The sequence below is a fragment of the Hemicordylus capensis genome, chromosome 3 (assembly GCF_027244095.1).
Source record: "Hemicordylus capensis ecotype Gifberg chromosome 3, rHemCap1.1.pri, whole genome shotgun sequence".
NCBI lineage: Eukaryota > Metazoa > Chordata > Lepidosauria > Squamata > Cordylidae > Hemicordylus > Hemicordylus capensis.
The window spans coordinates 253503262-253521176 of record NC_069659.1 but is presented as its reverse complement, the minus strand read 5'-3'; the positions used below and the strand labels follow the sequence as shown (position 1 = coordinate 253521176).

The window sequence follows — 17915 nt, the reverse complement described above, 5'->3', positions numbered from 1 at the left end:
AAACCCCATAGGCTCCCTATGTCTGGTCCAGACAAATGTCATGAGCCACTATTTTTTTTATTTTATTATTTTAACATGTATATCCCGCTCTTCCTCCAAGGAGCCTAGAGCGGTGTACTACATACTTGAATTTCTTCTCACAACAACCCTGTGAAGTAGGTTAGGCTGAGAGAGAAGTGACTGGCCCAGAGTCACCCAGCTAGTTTCATGGCTGAATGGGGATTTGAACTCGGGTCTCCCAACAGAGACACACACAAGTAAAAGGAGAATTACAATAAGCCAGGAAAGACCAAGAGAACAAACCTGTGTCATTGGAGCAGAAGGAGACAAATAAAGTGTTGTGATGGTGATAGTAGCTAAAAAAGAGAGGCTATTTAAAATTATTTATGAACTATTAAAAAAAAAGTTACCAAAGTGCAAAAGGTATGAAAAAAAGTTTTCTTTGGCCAAGAGGAAAAGCTGAAAGAGTAGAGTAAGAAAAAAAGGAAGGCAGCAGAGATTCTGAAGAATGGGAACTGCCAGCTCACTAAGATAAGTTTAAGAGAGTGAGAAACATCTAGCCAGACACAACAACAAGACAAGTTGAGATATCAAAAGCAAAGATTAATGATAGATCAGAAGAAAAGTAGAGCTGCAGGTGTTCAACAGAAAAGTGATAATGAATATTAAAAGAATGTATAATAGTTTTAAAGAGAGAAGATGATTAGATCCAAGTCAGAGCTTTGGGAAACTCCAGTTTAAATGGGGAATGATGATGATGATGACGACGACAACAATCATCATCATCATCATCATCACTATTAATTATTATTAAAAGATATGAGTAAAGAATGCTCAGACAGACACAAATAAAATCGGGTATGTTTTCCCTAAAATCTAAGAGCATAATAAAGAGAGGAGAAAAGAACAGACTGCCTAATGCAGTGGTAGGCTCTCTCTCGCTGGAGGTTTCCAAGCAGAGGCTGACAGCCATGGGTCAGGGATGCTTGTGCAGTTTCCCGCATTGAGCTGCAGGTTGGACTAGAACACCTCCAAGGTATCTTCCAGCTCTAACATCATATCAGTGGTATCAAAAGCTGAAGAGAAGTGCTCAATTAAATGTATTTTCGGGAGCTAATTAGGCATTATTGTCTAAGGATCTTATAGTTTTCCTGTTAACTGCAGCTAGATTATCCATTGCACAATACTGGAAGCATCAAACCATGTCTCTGACATCTTGGCATCAGTCTATGTGGCCTATTTCCATATCTGAAAAATTGACCCAAATTATTCTTCTTCGAGCGGGTCAAGCTAATTCTAATTATTTTTTCATGAAATGGTCAGATTTTATTATGTTCACAAATCAATATAATTTTAGTCATTCTCCTTCATCTAATTATTTACATATCTGGAAGGATGGTTAATGGATGCCATTATGTATCAATTTTGCTATTCATGTTTATGTATTGTCTTATTAATAATTTTTTTAAAAAGCTGAAGAGAAGTCAAGTCAAAGGAGATCAGAAAAATGCCAGTGTAGCAAGAGAAGATTCAGCAGAGGTTCAAGAAAAAGATCTAACAGAGAATATGTATCTTATGCAACAATATCAAGCAATATTATGATTGTTTTTAATAAACCAGTATGACAGAGATGACAGCCACCTAATGGCGCAGCAGGGAAATGATTTGACTAGCAAGCCAGAGGTTGCCGGTTTGAATCCTTGCTGGTATGCACCTATATCGGGCAGCAGCGATATAGGAAAGATGCTGAAAGGCATCATCTCATACTGCGCAGGAGATGGCAATGGTAACCCCCCTCCTGTATTCTACCAAAGACAACCATAGGGCTCTGTGGTCACCAGGAGTTGACATTGACTTGATGTCACATTTTACCTTTATGACAGTGATGATGTCTTGGGCTAGATGCCAAATGGTAGAAGCAGAAGCTACAGGGGCAGTGAGCCCTACTTCAAATACTCTGAAACAAATGGGAGGAGAGTTGGTCTTGTGGTAGCTAGCTTGAATTGTCCTCTTTGATAAGTAGGGTCTGTCCTGGTTTGCATTTGAATGGGAGTCTACATGTGAGCACTGTAAGATATTGCCCTTAGGGGATGGGGCTACTCTGGGAAGAGCATCTGCATGCTTGGGGGGTGGGGCTGAGAGAGACTCCTGCCTGCAACCTTGGAGAAGCCACTGCCAGGCTGTGTAGAAATACTAAGCTAGAAGGACCAATGACCTGACTCAGTATATGGCAGCTTCCTATGTTTCTACATTCCACTCTAAGAAAGAAGAAAAACCAGAAAAGATTCTGAAGCTGAAGAAAAAACAATACATAAGCATTCTAACAAGAAGAAACCAGGGTAACATCTGGCAGCCAATACAAACCAATACAGAACATATCATGGCAGTCAGGTTCCATATACTAAGGCCTTACTTCATAAGAGCAGTAAATGTGTGAAAATCTGAACTAAATTAATCCTGAATCAGAAATACACAATAGGCCTCTTCACACAATAATAAAAATCAGGGTATGAGGCATTCAACCTCGGTTTGTATGATTGTGTGAACTCATGAAAATCCCTCCCACCCAGGTTGTTTTTTAAAAAAAAGGGTCGCCTAGCTTTTATACCCTGCTCTTAGGAGGTAGGAGGAGAGGGGTGTTCTCCTACCTTGCTTTTCTGGTCAAATGGATCTAGTTATGTTTTCTATGCAGCTATGGGGACATATCAGGCCTGGAAAGAATAGAGAGCTGTGGTGACACCCATGGATGTGCCATTTTGCCAAGCACACTTTATGATCCTTTAGCTCCAGCAGCTTCAGCAGAGCTGGTCCCTCCTCCTGCTCCTTCATGGTCAGTTAGAGGACAGCTGCTGATCTAATGAGGCTTTGCAGTCTACTGGCAGTGCAAAGCATGCTGGGAAGGCCTGCTAGGCCTTTGGTGGACCTTCCATGCATCCAGCTCCCGATTTCAGCAACAGACACCTTGCCTGGCTTAACTGTGTGTCTCCTGAGTTTGCTGAACCAACAGAGGATCTGATCATTTGCTGCTACTGGGATAGGGGCTCTCTAACCCTCCAACCCATTGCCAGTGGTTGTAAGAACAGGCCTAATGTATTGTGTACAGCACTTGGAAAAATCATCTCAATGGTGCTTGTCAAATTGTCCTACTACTGGCGAACAGGTTGGTCTATACTACAATGAGTGGATGCCTTCAATTCCATTCGATGATTATATTATGATTCCCTTATGCCTAGGGTTCTATTGCTATTATCTTCCAGCAAGAAAGGAGATTTGAAAGATGATGGTAATGGGTCTTGTTCAAAGAAGAAGAAAACAGAAATATATTCATTTGAGATGTATCTATATTATTAATTCCTGTAGATGGACCAGGAGGATGTGTGGGGATGTGGCAAGCCACGCCCCCGTGGAAGCACTTGATTGGGCAGTGGGGATTCCATATGCAGATATATTGGGAGAAGGAGCCTGTAGAACTGTGGTGATTGGGTGGCGGGGATTCTATTTCCAGATAAGGAGGAGGAGTCTATGTTGGTTAAGGTCAGTTGGAATGCAATTGTTACTGGTAGGAAGATGTTCTGTCAGCAGCCTGAGAGGAATGAGCAGCCATCGGAGCACGATCAGCAAGGAAGGGCCCAGTCAACCACTCCTGCTGTTTGGGGCTACCGAGGCCATTGTCAGATGGAGGCAGGCAGGCAAGGGACAGGCCCGGGCCTGTCAGTGGCTTGAGGGGAATGAGCAGCCATGGTGGTGGCAGCAGCATGGAATGGCCCGGTCAACCACTGCTGCTGCTCCTGTGGGGAAGAGCAGGAGTTGGGCTCAGATGAGGGTGCAGAGGTCTCTGGGGCTGCAGTTTAGTGGCAGCAATGCAGCAGCAATGCTTCAGCCACGACCAAGAGGGGTGAGGGGGATGGAAGCAATGGGATGGAGGAGGAAGAGCAGGAGTGCAGCTCAGGTGAGGGTGGAGAGATCTCTGAGGTGAGGCAGTCTGTGGCCGGGGGTGAGGGGAGCAATCAAGTACTAGCACGCAGATGCTCTAGAGCATGTGAGAGTTCCAGCACTGAAGTGGAGAGAAATAATGGTGGTGGCCAGGAGGAAGAGGTGGAGGGTCAGCAGGTGAAGCCCCGCCGGCTGGAAGAGGGAGGCGGATGGTGGGTGAAGCCCAGCCAGCTGGGAGGAGGCAGGAAGCAGTGGCAGAGGGATGGCCTGGTCCTGGCCTGCCCACCGGCGGCGGGATGGCCTGGCCCAAGGGGACGGTGGCAGTGGGTGGGGGGAGCAACCAGTCGGCCAGCCAGAAAGACAGGCATGCCAGCTTGGGGTGGGGTGGCTGGGCCCAACTAGAGGCACAGATGCTCTGCACCCGGGCCCACTAGTAAATATAAAAATAGTCTTCCTCAAAATAAAAAAATATTTTCTTTGGTTTTTAATTTTCCTTTCCTACAGGTGCACACATTAAAAAAAAAAAAACCCACCAGAAAAACAAACTCTCCCTCAAAATCCTACTTCTGTTGAAAATAAATGCTGGTATTATTACAAAATACCCAACTCCAGGGAGAAATTCAGCAGAGATACGAATAGCAGATCATATTCATCCCATCAGGCTGCAGGTGAAGAAGAGGGTCACTTATTCACATGCAAATAGAGATAACATGTCAGAGAAAAGGTTAGATAACAGTCATTCCCAATATTTACAGTCAACATCTCAAGAGTCTGCCAGAATCTCTGCCTCATTCTATCAACCTACCAGTCCCTCCTGCCAGTCGCCCACTACATGCAGTGAATTTTTTGGATTGAGAAGCCTATCTTCCACTCTCTCACATTTTTCACCCTATTTCTTTTAGTAGAATACAGGAGGGGTTTACCATTGCCTCCTCCCTCACAGTATGAGATGATGCCTTTCAGCATCTTCCTATATCGCTGCTGCCCGATATAGTACCAGCGGGGATTTGAACCGGCAACCTTCTGCTTGTTAGTCAAGCATTTCCAGTTCAGTCAAAAAGTTGGCAGGGATGCAGAATATGCAATGATAATGGTTTGAAAATAATGTGGCATTAATGGATGACATCTGGTTGACTATCTAGAGGTGGGTGGTGATGTTTGTGTGGCATTAATTTCAATGAAATTTGCATTTGAATGTCCTAACTAGTTAGCAATATCCAATATCCACTGAGGCCATGAAGGGTCCATTTGTTTCTGCAGTGGGGGCATATTCCATCTTCTTTCTCACTCACATCTAGCCCCTTGTAAACCATTGTGCACCATTTCTCAAGTGAAACTACTGTGGGGAGTGGGGGGGGTGTGTGTGCATTAATAAGGGGGTATAACATTTGCTAAATGCTCACACATCTTCCTTGAGCTCAGCACCAACTAGAAAATCCATAGAGCTACCCAGCTGTCACAGTGATGTAGAATCAGATCTTTCTGTTTAGACTAAAAAGACCTTACAATGAGCTGCCTCAGTATCGATTCACACCCTCCACCACCCCAGGCTTCATGCCTGCTTTATTTCTTATCTCAGCTAATCACCTAGGGATCTTCTGCAGATCCTGCCCAAGGGTTTCACAGACAAAGTGATTTGTAAATCACAAATATTACCCAAACGCATGGAAATGTTTTTTAACTCTCCTCACAATATATGCTTCTTTCCCTTCTCTCCCCTTCAGAATTAATTGTAGCTTGCAACTTCAATTTAAAGAATATAAATTCTGGCTGCTCTCTTGAGATGGGAGGAGTGAGGGCAAAGGAGTATGCAGCTCCTAATTTGCAAGCCACCAGCACTACATCTGCATGAGATCCCCAGTGCTATTGGGGTGGAGGAAGGTGGAATAGGAGACTGGGAAATACCTGTGCCAGACTATATATAAATACCTCTGCCAGACTATGTTCTGACTTTGTGATTGCCTCTGGGCTGTTTTAAAACGAACTCACACCTTCCATTATGCCAAAGGAGCTTCCTATTGATATTGGCCACAATCCAACCGTTAAATCATGCGCAAGCCTATTGATTCCAAGAAAAACCAACCATGGTGTATTGTAAATAACTAAAACCAGCCACCCTCCCCAGAAAATTCCTCCCTTAAAAGTTGTGCCAAGTTTTGAGAGAGAGAGAACTTGGTTATTGTACAGTGTCTGCTGCTTTACTTGCTCTTGTGAGGGGGTATATCTAGGAATAACATATTTAGCTGATTTTCTAATTACATTAACATCTAGACCTTGGCATTTAATTGCTTATGAGCATGTTTAACTCCAAAATAACAAAACCTGTTCCATCTTACCAACTTTCCACAAAATAGAAGTCTCTTATTTACATCAATGTGCCATTTTCTAGATAAAATAAACAGATCTAAGGCATATTTCTGAGAAACTTATATTTTCATGCCAGTTCCTTTAACTGTCTGCTATTACCCTCCATGATCTGCTTTAACTTGTAACGTTGCTAAATGTCTATATCTGGCCTTGACACATTTTCTTTGACTCTGGGAACCAGACCCAAAATGTAGGTGCCAGACTGCCATGTGGAGTCACTCTATGGGGGAAACTCACTGCTTGCTGCAAGCAATGCCCTATGGCCCTTGGGGGGCTGACTTGATGCTCCCTCCCAACACTGCCCTCTGCTTAATGGGGCTGCAGACTTCCCCTCTTGATTGCTGGCTTGTTTGCTGACTTCTCCTTAGGGATGTGCACGAATGACTTGTGCAGCTGCAGGCGGAGTGGGTGACAGTTCCATTAAAAAGCAGGTATGCAGGACCTTACCTGCTCCTCCTCCACCCACTGCTTTTCTGGGCATGGAACTCACTGTCCACAAAGCCACACCCCCAGCAGCTTGCACGTGAGTTGTCACACATATGGCAGCACACGGGCTGCTGGGAGCAGCGCTACAGCCACACACAACCTTTTGAACAGCAAGCACAAAAACAGTGGGGCGGCAGAGGAGCAGATAAGGTCCTGCTTACTTACTTTTTAATGGAACTGACCCCCACCCCACTGAACTGGTTTGAATGCCAGTGCCCAAGCTGGTTCGGCACTTCCCTAAGGAGGCACTGAACTGGTTCAGGCACATCCCTACTCCTCCTTCTGCCATATACTTTTGGATCAGGTAGGCAATGGATGGATGGGGGGAGCGGTGAGAAAGCAAGGCAAGGGCAAGTAGCTCTCTCCTAGTAGCATCCACCGGCATGAGGAAAAAGCAACCTGGCCCTGCATTGATTGCTCCCTCCTCCTTTGGTTGCATCCGTCCATTGCCTGACTGAGCCATTGTCTGACATGATCAGGAGAAGTGAGCAAGGAGGCCTCTTCCTCTTGGTCACATCCACCCATCTCCTGCCTCAGGTGTGATACTTATATTTCCAGGCTCCTTGGTGAGCTGGTGCATGGGAATTGTTGAGCTCTGATCTAGATAAACCGCCTTGGTATTGTTTTAATGAAAGGTAGTATATAAATTTAACAATAAATAAAATGTAACCAGCATCAACATTAAAATATATATATAAACCAATATTTATATTAGTAAATATTATTGGTTGCTCCCATCCAGTAAGAGAGATTTGCCTGCCTACATGAGGAGGCTTCCATGGTTGCAAGACTGTGCTGATTCAGATGTGCACCTCTGCATGCAGATCCCCATTGCAATCTTATCCAAGCTCTTTGAACTGGTTGGATATACTTTTTGATATGAATGGGAATGCAATTCATACCTAAGATCAATGTACACTTGATTAGCTGCCCATGATTACAGCTGGACCAGGGCTATTGCTGTTGCTAGTATTGTTGTTGTTGTTACTATTTTGCTATTTATTATTATTAATGATATCATCATCATCATCATCATCATCATCATCAGGTCCTTGGGAAGGACTCGATGTCTGGATAAAACAAACGTCAATAACACCTGTCTGGCTGTGTAAAATAACAATAAATAATAATAATAATAATAATAATAATAATAAAATATTATGGGACTTCCAACTACAAACAGACAAACATCTGCCACACAATACACCAGATATAACTGTAGTTGAGAAGAAAGAAAAACAAGTTAAAATAATCGACATAGCAATACCAGGGGATAGCAGAATAGAAGAAAAAGAAAGAAAAAATCACCAAATACAAAGATCTACAAATTGAAATTGAAAGGCTGTGGCAGAAAAAGACCCGAATAATCCCAGTGGTAATTGGCGCCCTGGGTGCAGTTCCAAAAGACCTTGAAGAGCACCTCAACACCATAGGGGCCACAGAGATCACCATCAGCCAATTACAAAAAGCAGCTTTACTGGGAACAGCCTATATTCTGCGACGATATCTATAACAATTGGCAATAAAATCCTGGCATCCCAGGTCCTTGGGAAGGACTTGATGTCTGGATAAAACAAACCAGTCAATAACACCTGTCTGACTGTGTAAACAAGATAATAATAATAAATACTAGGATTATTAACAAGCACTCAATGGCACTTTACAAAGTAAGATAGACAACATTGTGCCATTAATGCCATAGCAATCTGTTAAATACACTTTCTTCCAAGAAATCATGAGGTAATTTTTATTTAGGGTAAATAAGGGAAATATATTTAGGGTAAATAAGGGAAATATATTGTCTTACTATTGTCCAGGATAAGTGACAATGCATAGATTATATCTAACCACTTTATGTTAAGGCTCAACAATGTTTATGTTAAATAGATAGCTTCAAGATACATATGACAGATTATTCTATTTTTCTGTTTTCAGCCTATTATGACAAGGTTGCCCTATCTAAACTTTATGGTAGACAAACAGGAAAAGAGAGCTCATTATCATATTATTCAGCAATCATATAATGAAAATATAATAGTCCCTGGAGTTCACAGATGGCATTCTTTCAAAGATTTATTTTGGTAAGAGTTAAGAGCAATAAGTCATGCTTTATAAATGTTGACATACTGATCTTTTTAACTGAAAGGCAGACTGGCTGTAAAATATACTCTGCACATGGGATTATCTCTATATTAGATTATTTGCTTCCTTGATGTTTTCCCAATCATTAAGTTCTATAGAGAAACAGAAATGTTATTTTGTTCTTGACAGCAGAGTACAACTTTTGACCAATTGACCAGTTTCCCCCCCTCCCCCAGCTTTTAGGGGAAGGAACTCTAATTGAGCTTCAATATTGTCAGCCACACAGTTCAACAGAAAATATCACGTGTAAGGTGTTTAGCAGGAGAAAATAGGCACTGGATATATTATTATAAGAGGAATTTTCTATAGTTTGCTTAAAGTTCTTGTTACACATGATTCAGGATTAGCAGGATATATGTAAATGATGTTTACAACTACCCCAAACTCAGAAAAATAATGCCAACCACGTCCTATTCAATAAATATTCTCGTAAATACAAATGACCACTTAACTACAGTGCACATGTGACCACCATATATATTGACTGGACTCCTTCTCTCCCTCCCACCCTCCCTCATACAAACACACACACACACACAGACACAGAATCTGCTACACCATGTAGCATCCCTATGCCACTGAGCAGCATGGATGCCACTGAGCAGCTGGTGGGGTTGATGGATGGATTTTGTCCACCTGATAGCTCTCCCTCCCAGTGCATTGGGGATTGGGTGATCAAGACCACACAGTCAGCCACACCCACATGGTTGGGATATTCATACACCCTTCCCAGTGATGTCAGATTATACCATGGGGTAAAAATTTGTGTGTATGTGGCAGGCGGGGGGTGGGAGAGGGAGACACAGAGAGAGAGAGAGAGAGAGAGAGAGAGAGAGAGAGACTATGTGTGAGAGAGATATCTATATAATCTCATCAAGTGGTAAGGAGAATTTAATTTTACCACTCTCCTTTCTCAAATGCACAATTACGTGCAGACATATGCTAAAATTCTCTTCACCACTTAGTAAATGATGCAGTGACCAGCCTACAAATCATTACATGCATACCATGGTAAATCACCACCTGGTAAATAATGATCTGTATTCTCCCCTAAATTATAATTATTTACTGCTTCCATGTATCCTGGAAACATTCTGTTCAGTTGATTGTTTAATTAGACAGCTATCATTGTATGTTCACACTATCCTGTGATTGCTTTACTGTGGAGGATTTATTTACAAGCTTAAGTAATTAGCATTTCTCTCCTGATCTATGAAACCATTGTTACTGAATTAGCTGCTGAAAGCATGCCCAAAATGAAGTTTCCTGTAATCTATGTTCCCTTATTTAGCATCAAACAAGAAGAAAAACCTGGAAAAACAAATAAAATGTTCTTAGGATTGAACAACTGTGCTGTACTGTGAACTTTCACCACTCTACACAGGCTACAGTTCCTGGATATGTGCAAAGGATAAGAACTATGGTTAAGAATTATCTAGGTTACAGTAATCTGGTCTTCTGATTTAGCATTCTTATTCTTTACAGTAGTGATGAAACAAAATTCAGATTGGGGAAGTTCAGAATACAAATTCTGCCAGTCTGAAAAAACCCACTCCAGTATGAGGTGAATGCACAACCATCCAAATCTCAACCTGGCCTTAATTAGCCTCATTCTGACATTCAATGCAATGAATAGGAATCCACCCCATTCAGAAAAAGAATGGTATGTGAACTGACTGCCTTAATTGCTGTGAACCCTCTGTGAACTCAGACATCACAGCAATTAAGGTCACACACTGTTCTTTTTCTGAATGGGGAAGGGGTTCTGATTCATTGCATTGAAACAGGCTAAAATCTTTAACAAATTAAAAAAAGTAACCATGAACCCCACTGGCCTGGGGGTCCCAGGGGGAGTTGTGGCCATACCTGCCTTGCACCCAAACCCACTTTGGTGCCCAGGCATCTCCCAGGGGGACAGTTGGGGCATCCTCAAATCCCTATTATTCCCTATGGGGAAAATGAAAAAAAAATCTTCAAAAAATCATTAAAAATTGCAGGAATATCCAATTGCTTTGGGGTTCAGTGGGTGGTAGACAACCCTGGTTTTGTGCTCCTAGGTGCTCTGCATAGGGAATAATGGGCCAGTTCAAGTCCCCATTATAGCCTATGTAGAACCTTTTAGAACTGGTTCAAGTTGAGTTCAAATTCGAACTGAACCAAGGGGAGGGAGGTTGTGCACAAACTGGTTTTGTGCACATCCCTACTGCAGGGAGATGAATTGCCTAATCCAATCACTTTTCTCCCTCTGTCTGTGAACACTTGAAAAGATGTTTGGGGGTAGATCTCACAAAGGAAATATAAGTGAATGGAAACTGAGGCAAGTGAAGATGGCTCTTGGGCATATGAGCTCTCTGCTCATGGGCTTTTGATCATGTGAAGCCATTATTACATACATGATTATTTATGTTTAAGGTTTACAGTGGCTTGCAAAATTCTTAAAATTGCACATGGTGACTGCATATAACTGGTCATTGGCAGCGTCCATAAGTGTATTTTCAAGACACCATCAAGAGAATGATGATTTGCACCCTCAACATTTTCACCCTCAACATTTAGGGTGCAGAGGCTTTAGTATAAGGGTGACCATGATGCCCCAGTCATGAATCCATCAAGAATGCAGCAAGTCCCAGAAAAGAAGAGCAAACAAGGTGATACATACTAACTGTGTAGACACAATTCAAGTATTATCTGCTCTCTGTTTTGTTTATTTCAAAGTCCTATTGTGTATTCTACAGGAGAGAATAGCTATGAATAATGCACTTGCTTGTGCATGATTGATAATGGATTTATTGCTCAGGCACTGCTAACATGCTATTTGATATCGTATCAGCCTTATTTTCCTAAGGAAAACAACTGCTGTCGAAACCTGACATGTTTATCATTGCAAAGCCATGCCAAGCCAATTATCTACATTGGATAGCTTTTTGGTATGATAATCTTCCATCAAACCTTAGCAGTCCATGCAGAGTACATAGGAAAAAACCCTTTCCATATGACGACTGCTTCTCACTGCAGCACTTCACTGTTTACATTTAAGAAGCTTCTTGTCTATAAAAGGATAGACAGAACTCATGATAGGATTTCCCCGTTATTAATTAAACTATGCCTCTTGTGCCCTTGAATTCTCCATAGAAGATGTTTACCAATAATGCAGAAGGGTGCAGAAAGGACAGATTAATCTATGGTATCCAATCAAGTAGTGCTATAGCATAACCTTAAATTTTGCTCAGAATGATAAATGAATTCCTACTCTGGAATAGCTTGGATGTGTTAAGCACTGGACTTCCTCCATCAGAAGGAAGGTTTCCACATGCTGTTCTGGACTGGCAGCCTCCAAGCAGCCCTCATATGTAAACCCAGAGAGCACATCACAGTGGTCAAACCTTTAGATACTGAAGGTTTGAATTACATGTACTTAGATGACAGGAAAACCTGTATTATGTAGACAGTGAAACACACTCTTCTGGCGACTTCTGCAACCCGCACAATAAATAGCTGTACAAGAACACTCCAGAGCTATAAGGCTGAGTAGCCAGAAGACGCTTTATCCAACAAAGAGATGTACTCCTAGCATCACAGGGCATGACAATAACGATGCCTTCAATCAGTGTGGTCTTATCCAATCAATGCCACATCCAAGCACTGAGTAATCACTGAAGCTGCAGGGCTATAAATGTTACAGCTCTCATGTGGAGACTGCTGAAAAGTGGTGTTTGAATGGCTCTCATTGCATTCATCAGCACAGTTTTATGCAGTGTCTCCACAGCCAGGCACAGAGAGGAATATATGCCAAAGGTATGGAGATGCTGCATGTGATTGGTCCATCCCACAAGGTAAGAGATTTTGGGAAATTATGCCCCCACGACATGGAGTGCCACTATTCTTTTTTAAAAATGTAAAATAAGCATGGATCACACAACTACTTACATGATCTTAAATACACACAGACATACCAATCCAGATCTCTGTACTCCAATGCACACAGAACTCCTGGATGTGAAACCTAATCCATGTGATGCAGTCCTTTGTACACGTAGAGTTTTTCTTTGAGGATTAACAATATGCTTTTCAAATCACAAGAGTTCTCAAAAAGGACAATATGGTTTAAACATATGCATTCAGCTTCCAAATCACAAAAACTAAATCTCGTTATCTTAGCAATGGGGGTAGGGGGGTAGGGAGCCAACCACACTCCATTACACTTGAAGGATAAAAGCTTGACTAAAAAGAAAAGCTTTTATAGACCAGCTAAATGGACTGAGTTTGTCCTGCAAATCTCAACAGGGAATAAGTTACATAAATATGGAGCTGCCACAGAAAATGATCTATTTCTTGGTAAGGACAATCTAGCCTCAGAAGAAGGTAACACCCTTAGCAGAGATTCAGTTGTGAAATTGCAGTGCTTAGGTAGGCACATATGGGAGTAAACACTTCCTCAGATATTCTGGACCCTGGATGTATTGAAAGCTAAGAAACAGCACCTTGCAATCACCTGGAAACAAAAAAGGCTATTCTCATGACTGCGGGAGAGAGTGGTGTGTGTGTGGGAGCAGCGTTGTCCCTACCATCCCCCCAGGCAAGCGACGATTGCCTCTTTGGCACACCACTGCATGCCCACATATGCTGCTTTATGCAGCACGGATCTCTGGAGGCAGGGACTCGTATTCCTGACCTCCAGGAATCCCACAATACACCACGCAACAAGCACATTGTATTGGGGGATTCCACCAGAAGTTGGGTGCTCTAGTTACCTCACTCTGTGTATGCTCAGACTGTGAGCAGCCCAAGCATATACACAACCCTGGACCTGGGGTAAAGGTCATGCTCATTCCCTTTACCCAGATAAAAGCCTGGGTAAAAAACATGGGCTACCATCCATTGCCCTAACCTGGGTAGGGCTGCTCATGTGCACAGCCTTGTAGACTGCCAGTAGAGCTCTTGCAATGTGGGTGGCCATTGGCTGGTTGCTGGTTGAGTTGCTCCCACCACTGAATTATAGGAGGAAGACTTTGAATCTGTGGGGGCTCCATTTAAGGTGCTAGTCCCATGCAAGACTGGGTTCATCCCATTCCTTTTGCAGAACAGATTGAATTATACATTCGTTCCTAAATATTAGAGCTGTGTTATAATCCCATGGTGTTTCAGGTACACAGTGTTCCACCAAATATTGCCTATTTCATTCCTCTTATTGCAAATTAATTAATCTTTCAAACATATCACTTTGCTTTATACAGCTGCTTCTGCCCCCATAACTGGCACCAACTCTTGCTATAAGAGAACATGGCCTTATACAGCCCTCTGATATCAAGCAGCAAACTGATGGATACTGTATCAACACATGGCATTGTCTACCCTACAGAAAGGTAACAATGTGGGCCAATGCTGCTAGTAAGAACCAAGAATCCACAGTGGTGTTATGTCATAAAAATGTCACATCAATAAGCTTTGAGACATCATTGTATGACCACAGATTTCAAGTAACTGATGGATATATTTCAAAAGAAACATCCAAAATGAGCTCAAAAAGTTAGTTTTCAATGGGGGGGGGCAGAAATGAATAGGCAGAAACTAAACTGGAAGTGCAAGAGCACTTTTAACTCAGCCTTACTTTCTCCTAATAAGAACAGTCAGGGAAACTGTGTATTTTATTAGAAAGAGGCATACTTTGTTCCAACTCCTTGCCCAGTGCTGTTCACTGTCTCCAATTCCCACCGCTGTTAATTTAGAAACCCACACCAGGGCTCCACATTGCAGCATTTTGTTCTGGCCCATTAATTCAGGAATCGCCGAGTTAAAACTACAATGCATAAACAGGGAAAGGCTATTACCTGGGAAAGGTGATGTCAAAACTGGTATTTTGATTGGCGACAAAGTCAGCATGTGGCATGGCTGGACACTGGTTGATGGTCCCTGAGGAGCATCTGCATCTACGGACACCATGGCTGCAGCAAATGCAATTGTCTGGTTACTTCCAGCTTGTTTAAGGCAGCCACCTATGGAAAAATCAAGTATGACTTGTATTATTTTCATTGGACATGGGAAAACTCCGACATTCATGTAAAAACTCTCACCCAAATGACAGACTGTACCAAAGAATTGCCATCCTCCATCTGTTTGGCATTGTTAAGACATACCAGTTTTTATGGCCCACAACACAGAATTAAGGCCAATATTCCACCATCACTACTTTGAACAGCTTCCAAAATGGATGTAGTGCAAAAAGCACAAGTGAACTTTGGACTGATTTAAAAAAATTCTCAAGCTCAAATGTTTGTTCAGCCATAAAGCTGGTTGTGGCTGGAAGAAATCAGTGAGGTGATGAGAGCTGAAGCTCACCATTTCCTGAAAATCACCTGAAAACGCAGGATAAGCTGATAGTTGAAATGCAACATCATGAGTCATGCATTGGCTAAATTGTAGGGTAGCATCACTCACATGACACATCATCATATGTACCACTTCAACTTAGGACCAGCCAAGCTTCTCCTCCAATGCCTGAGGTGGCACAGCAAGGCACAGCTTCCCATTCTCAGGCAGCATGCATCTGCCCCTTCCTTGCAGCACTACCACTTCCTTTTTTCATCTTCTGCTCCCTGCTGGATTCTTTAAAAGGCAGTGTGGAGGAGAGGAGTGATGGTCTGGAGCAGGGATTCTCAACGTTAGGTCCCCAGATGTTCTTGGACTTCAACTCCCATAATCCCCAGCTCCAGTGGCCTTTGGTTGGGGATTATGCGAATTGAAGTCCAATAACATCTGGGGACCCAACATTGAGAATCCCTGGCCTGGGGCACCTCCTCAAGATGCCCCCCATCATCCCGTTCCTGCACACTTTATCTTGCTTTCAGAAATCCAGCAAAGAGCAGCTGGAAGAGCAGCAGCAGTAACTGATACACTGGCAGGTAAAGGGAGCATAGGCCAGAGGAAGGTTGAGGAGACTGAGGGCTGGTTCACATTAATAGCAGCCACTATGTGCCATAAAGTTGGGGCCTTGCTGAGAATGAGCTGGTTCCCACGTAACTGGTGGGCGTGCTGACATATTCTCAACATATCCTCTAATGACGTGTGAGGGATGTTTATCCAAATCACTCCTCTACATGCAATTCAAAACCCTGTTCAAACAGGGTTAGGCTTAACCCTAACCTGTTTAAACATCCGAATCACCCCTCTACATTTACAAAATCCTGTTTAAACAGCTGCGGGAATAGGATGAGACACTGGGGTGAAGCACAAAATCATAACATTCTGGAATGCAGCCAACTGTTTGAACCACTAAACCCATCTGCCAAAATAAGTAATTAGGAAAGTAATTTCCTCCAGAAATTAAATGCTTGCAGCTTCTACATACACTGAATTCCACATGCTTATGCTTTTAAAATATTAACGCCCTGATATTCTAAAGACTTTGAGGCACCTTCAAATAATTTTAAAATCACAAAAAACTTAAGAACTAGGCAAAATCACTATCAGCATAGAAATCAGCAGCAGCAGCATAATTTACAACCCCACAGAAGAGTGCAACAGTTGAAAACAGCCAGTTTTTTACAACCATAGCTGAGATCTCAAAATAAGAGATTCTGGGAGCCACTTCTAGGAATGTCAGCAAAGTTCTAAGCTCAGAGAAGAATAGTTAAGGCTTGGAAACCCCAACAAGAGGAGGAGTGAACTTTCCAAGCCACTGAGAGTTCATCTCTGACCTCATCTCTGACGTTCTCTTCATCTGCTGCTTCTTCTTTCATTGTCCCAATGATGTGGAGAAGAAAGGATTTAAAAGGATATCGTGAGGGTGACAGAGGGGCTCAAAAGGAGAAAGTGGAGAACTCCTCCACACTTCCTTGGACTGGCTTAGCTAATTATCCAAATTCTTACTGGGTTTTTGCAGAAGAACTTGGATCATTTGCATGTGAGTCTGAAGCAAGCTCTGTGTTCACTCTTCTTTAGACATTATATTTTTATATGAAATATGGCTGTGATGCACATGTATTTCCAAGAACGTCTATTATTAAGGTACACTGGTCAAGAAACTATGATTGAGTGCATCTCCCACTGAGTATCTACACAGTGACAAATCCAGGTTTATGTTTCTATAATGTGTGATGTGACCTTGAGAAACTGAAATGAGAGCTTTATAAGTGTTAAGAACTGCAGCTATGAAGAAGAATGAACCTCTTCCTTTATTACTTTTACCTCTACTTGAAGAAGGTTTATGTGGAGACCCTTAATATTCAATCATGGCTAAGTATATTAAATAAACAAGAAAACCGATAGTAAAAATCTTAAGGAAAGTTAATTTGACAGACACCAGCTGTTACCCTCTCTGCACTGTGTGCGTTCAAAAAATTAAGCAATCATTAGCTTATTATATAGTTTAGCAAATGTTTGCCATTTAGGCAGAAATCCTTCAGGCAATAAAAGGCAACTGGTAATTTTGCAATGAGCTCTGTATGATCCAAATCATGACTTTAGGCATTTCAGAGCTCTGTCCGATCTTCCTTTTAAATATTTTGGTTTTCTTTTGCATATTAAAAGGATCCTGAATTTGGCTTATTTCATTTAATTCATGTGGGTTGGGAGTTTAATGTCAAACTAGCCTAGATGTCACAGGATTTGACTGGCTAAAAATCTAAAGTTTAAAAACACCAAATGATAACCACCCACGCAGTGAGGCTGTTCACACAAGCAACCCTACCTGGGTAGAGCTGCTTGTGAGAAGTGCCGGGATCGGGGTCAATCCTGGCACTGCCTCCCTGGGTAACCTGAGCACACCCTTTTACCCAGGTTCAGGGTAATATGACTGCTTGGGCTGCAGGAAGCCTGAGCAGACACAGAGCTGAGTGCCTAGAGTGCTTGGCTGGAGGGGAAATCCCTCAATGCACTGTGGTCCTCATGAGGTGCATTAAGGGATATCTGGAGGCCGGGACAGAGGCTAGGAGGCTTCATTTTCTCAGCGTCCAGTTCTGCACTGCTTACAGCAGCTTACAGCAGCACAG

The 17915-nt window shown here is 42.4% G+C and overlaps 1 protein-coding gene across 3 annotated transcripts in view; it reads right to left on the bottom strand.

Annotated features, from left to right (window-relative positions):
- TCERG1L (transcription elongation regulator 1 like) overlaps positions 1-17915 on the bottom strand; it is a 277404-nt gene that overhangs the window by 215540 nt on the left and 43949 nt on the right. For all 3 annotated transcript variants that reach the window (XM_053312335.1, XM_053312332.1, XM_053312334.1), the window contains exon 4: positions 14757-14921. In XM_053312335.1, the coding sequence (XP_053168310.1) occupies positions 14757-14921 (165 nt within the window). The remainder of the gene's footprint in view (positions 1-14756; positions 14922-17915) is intronic.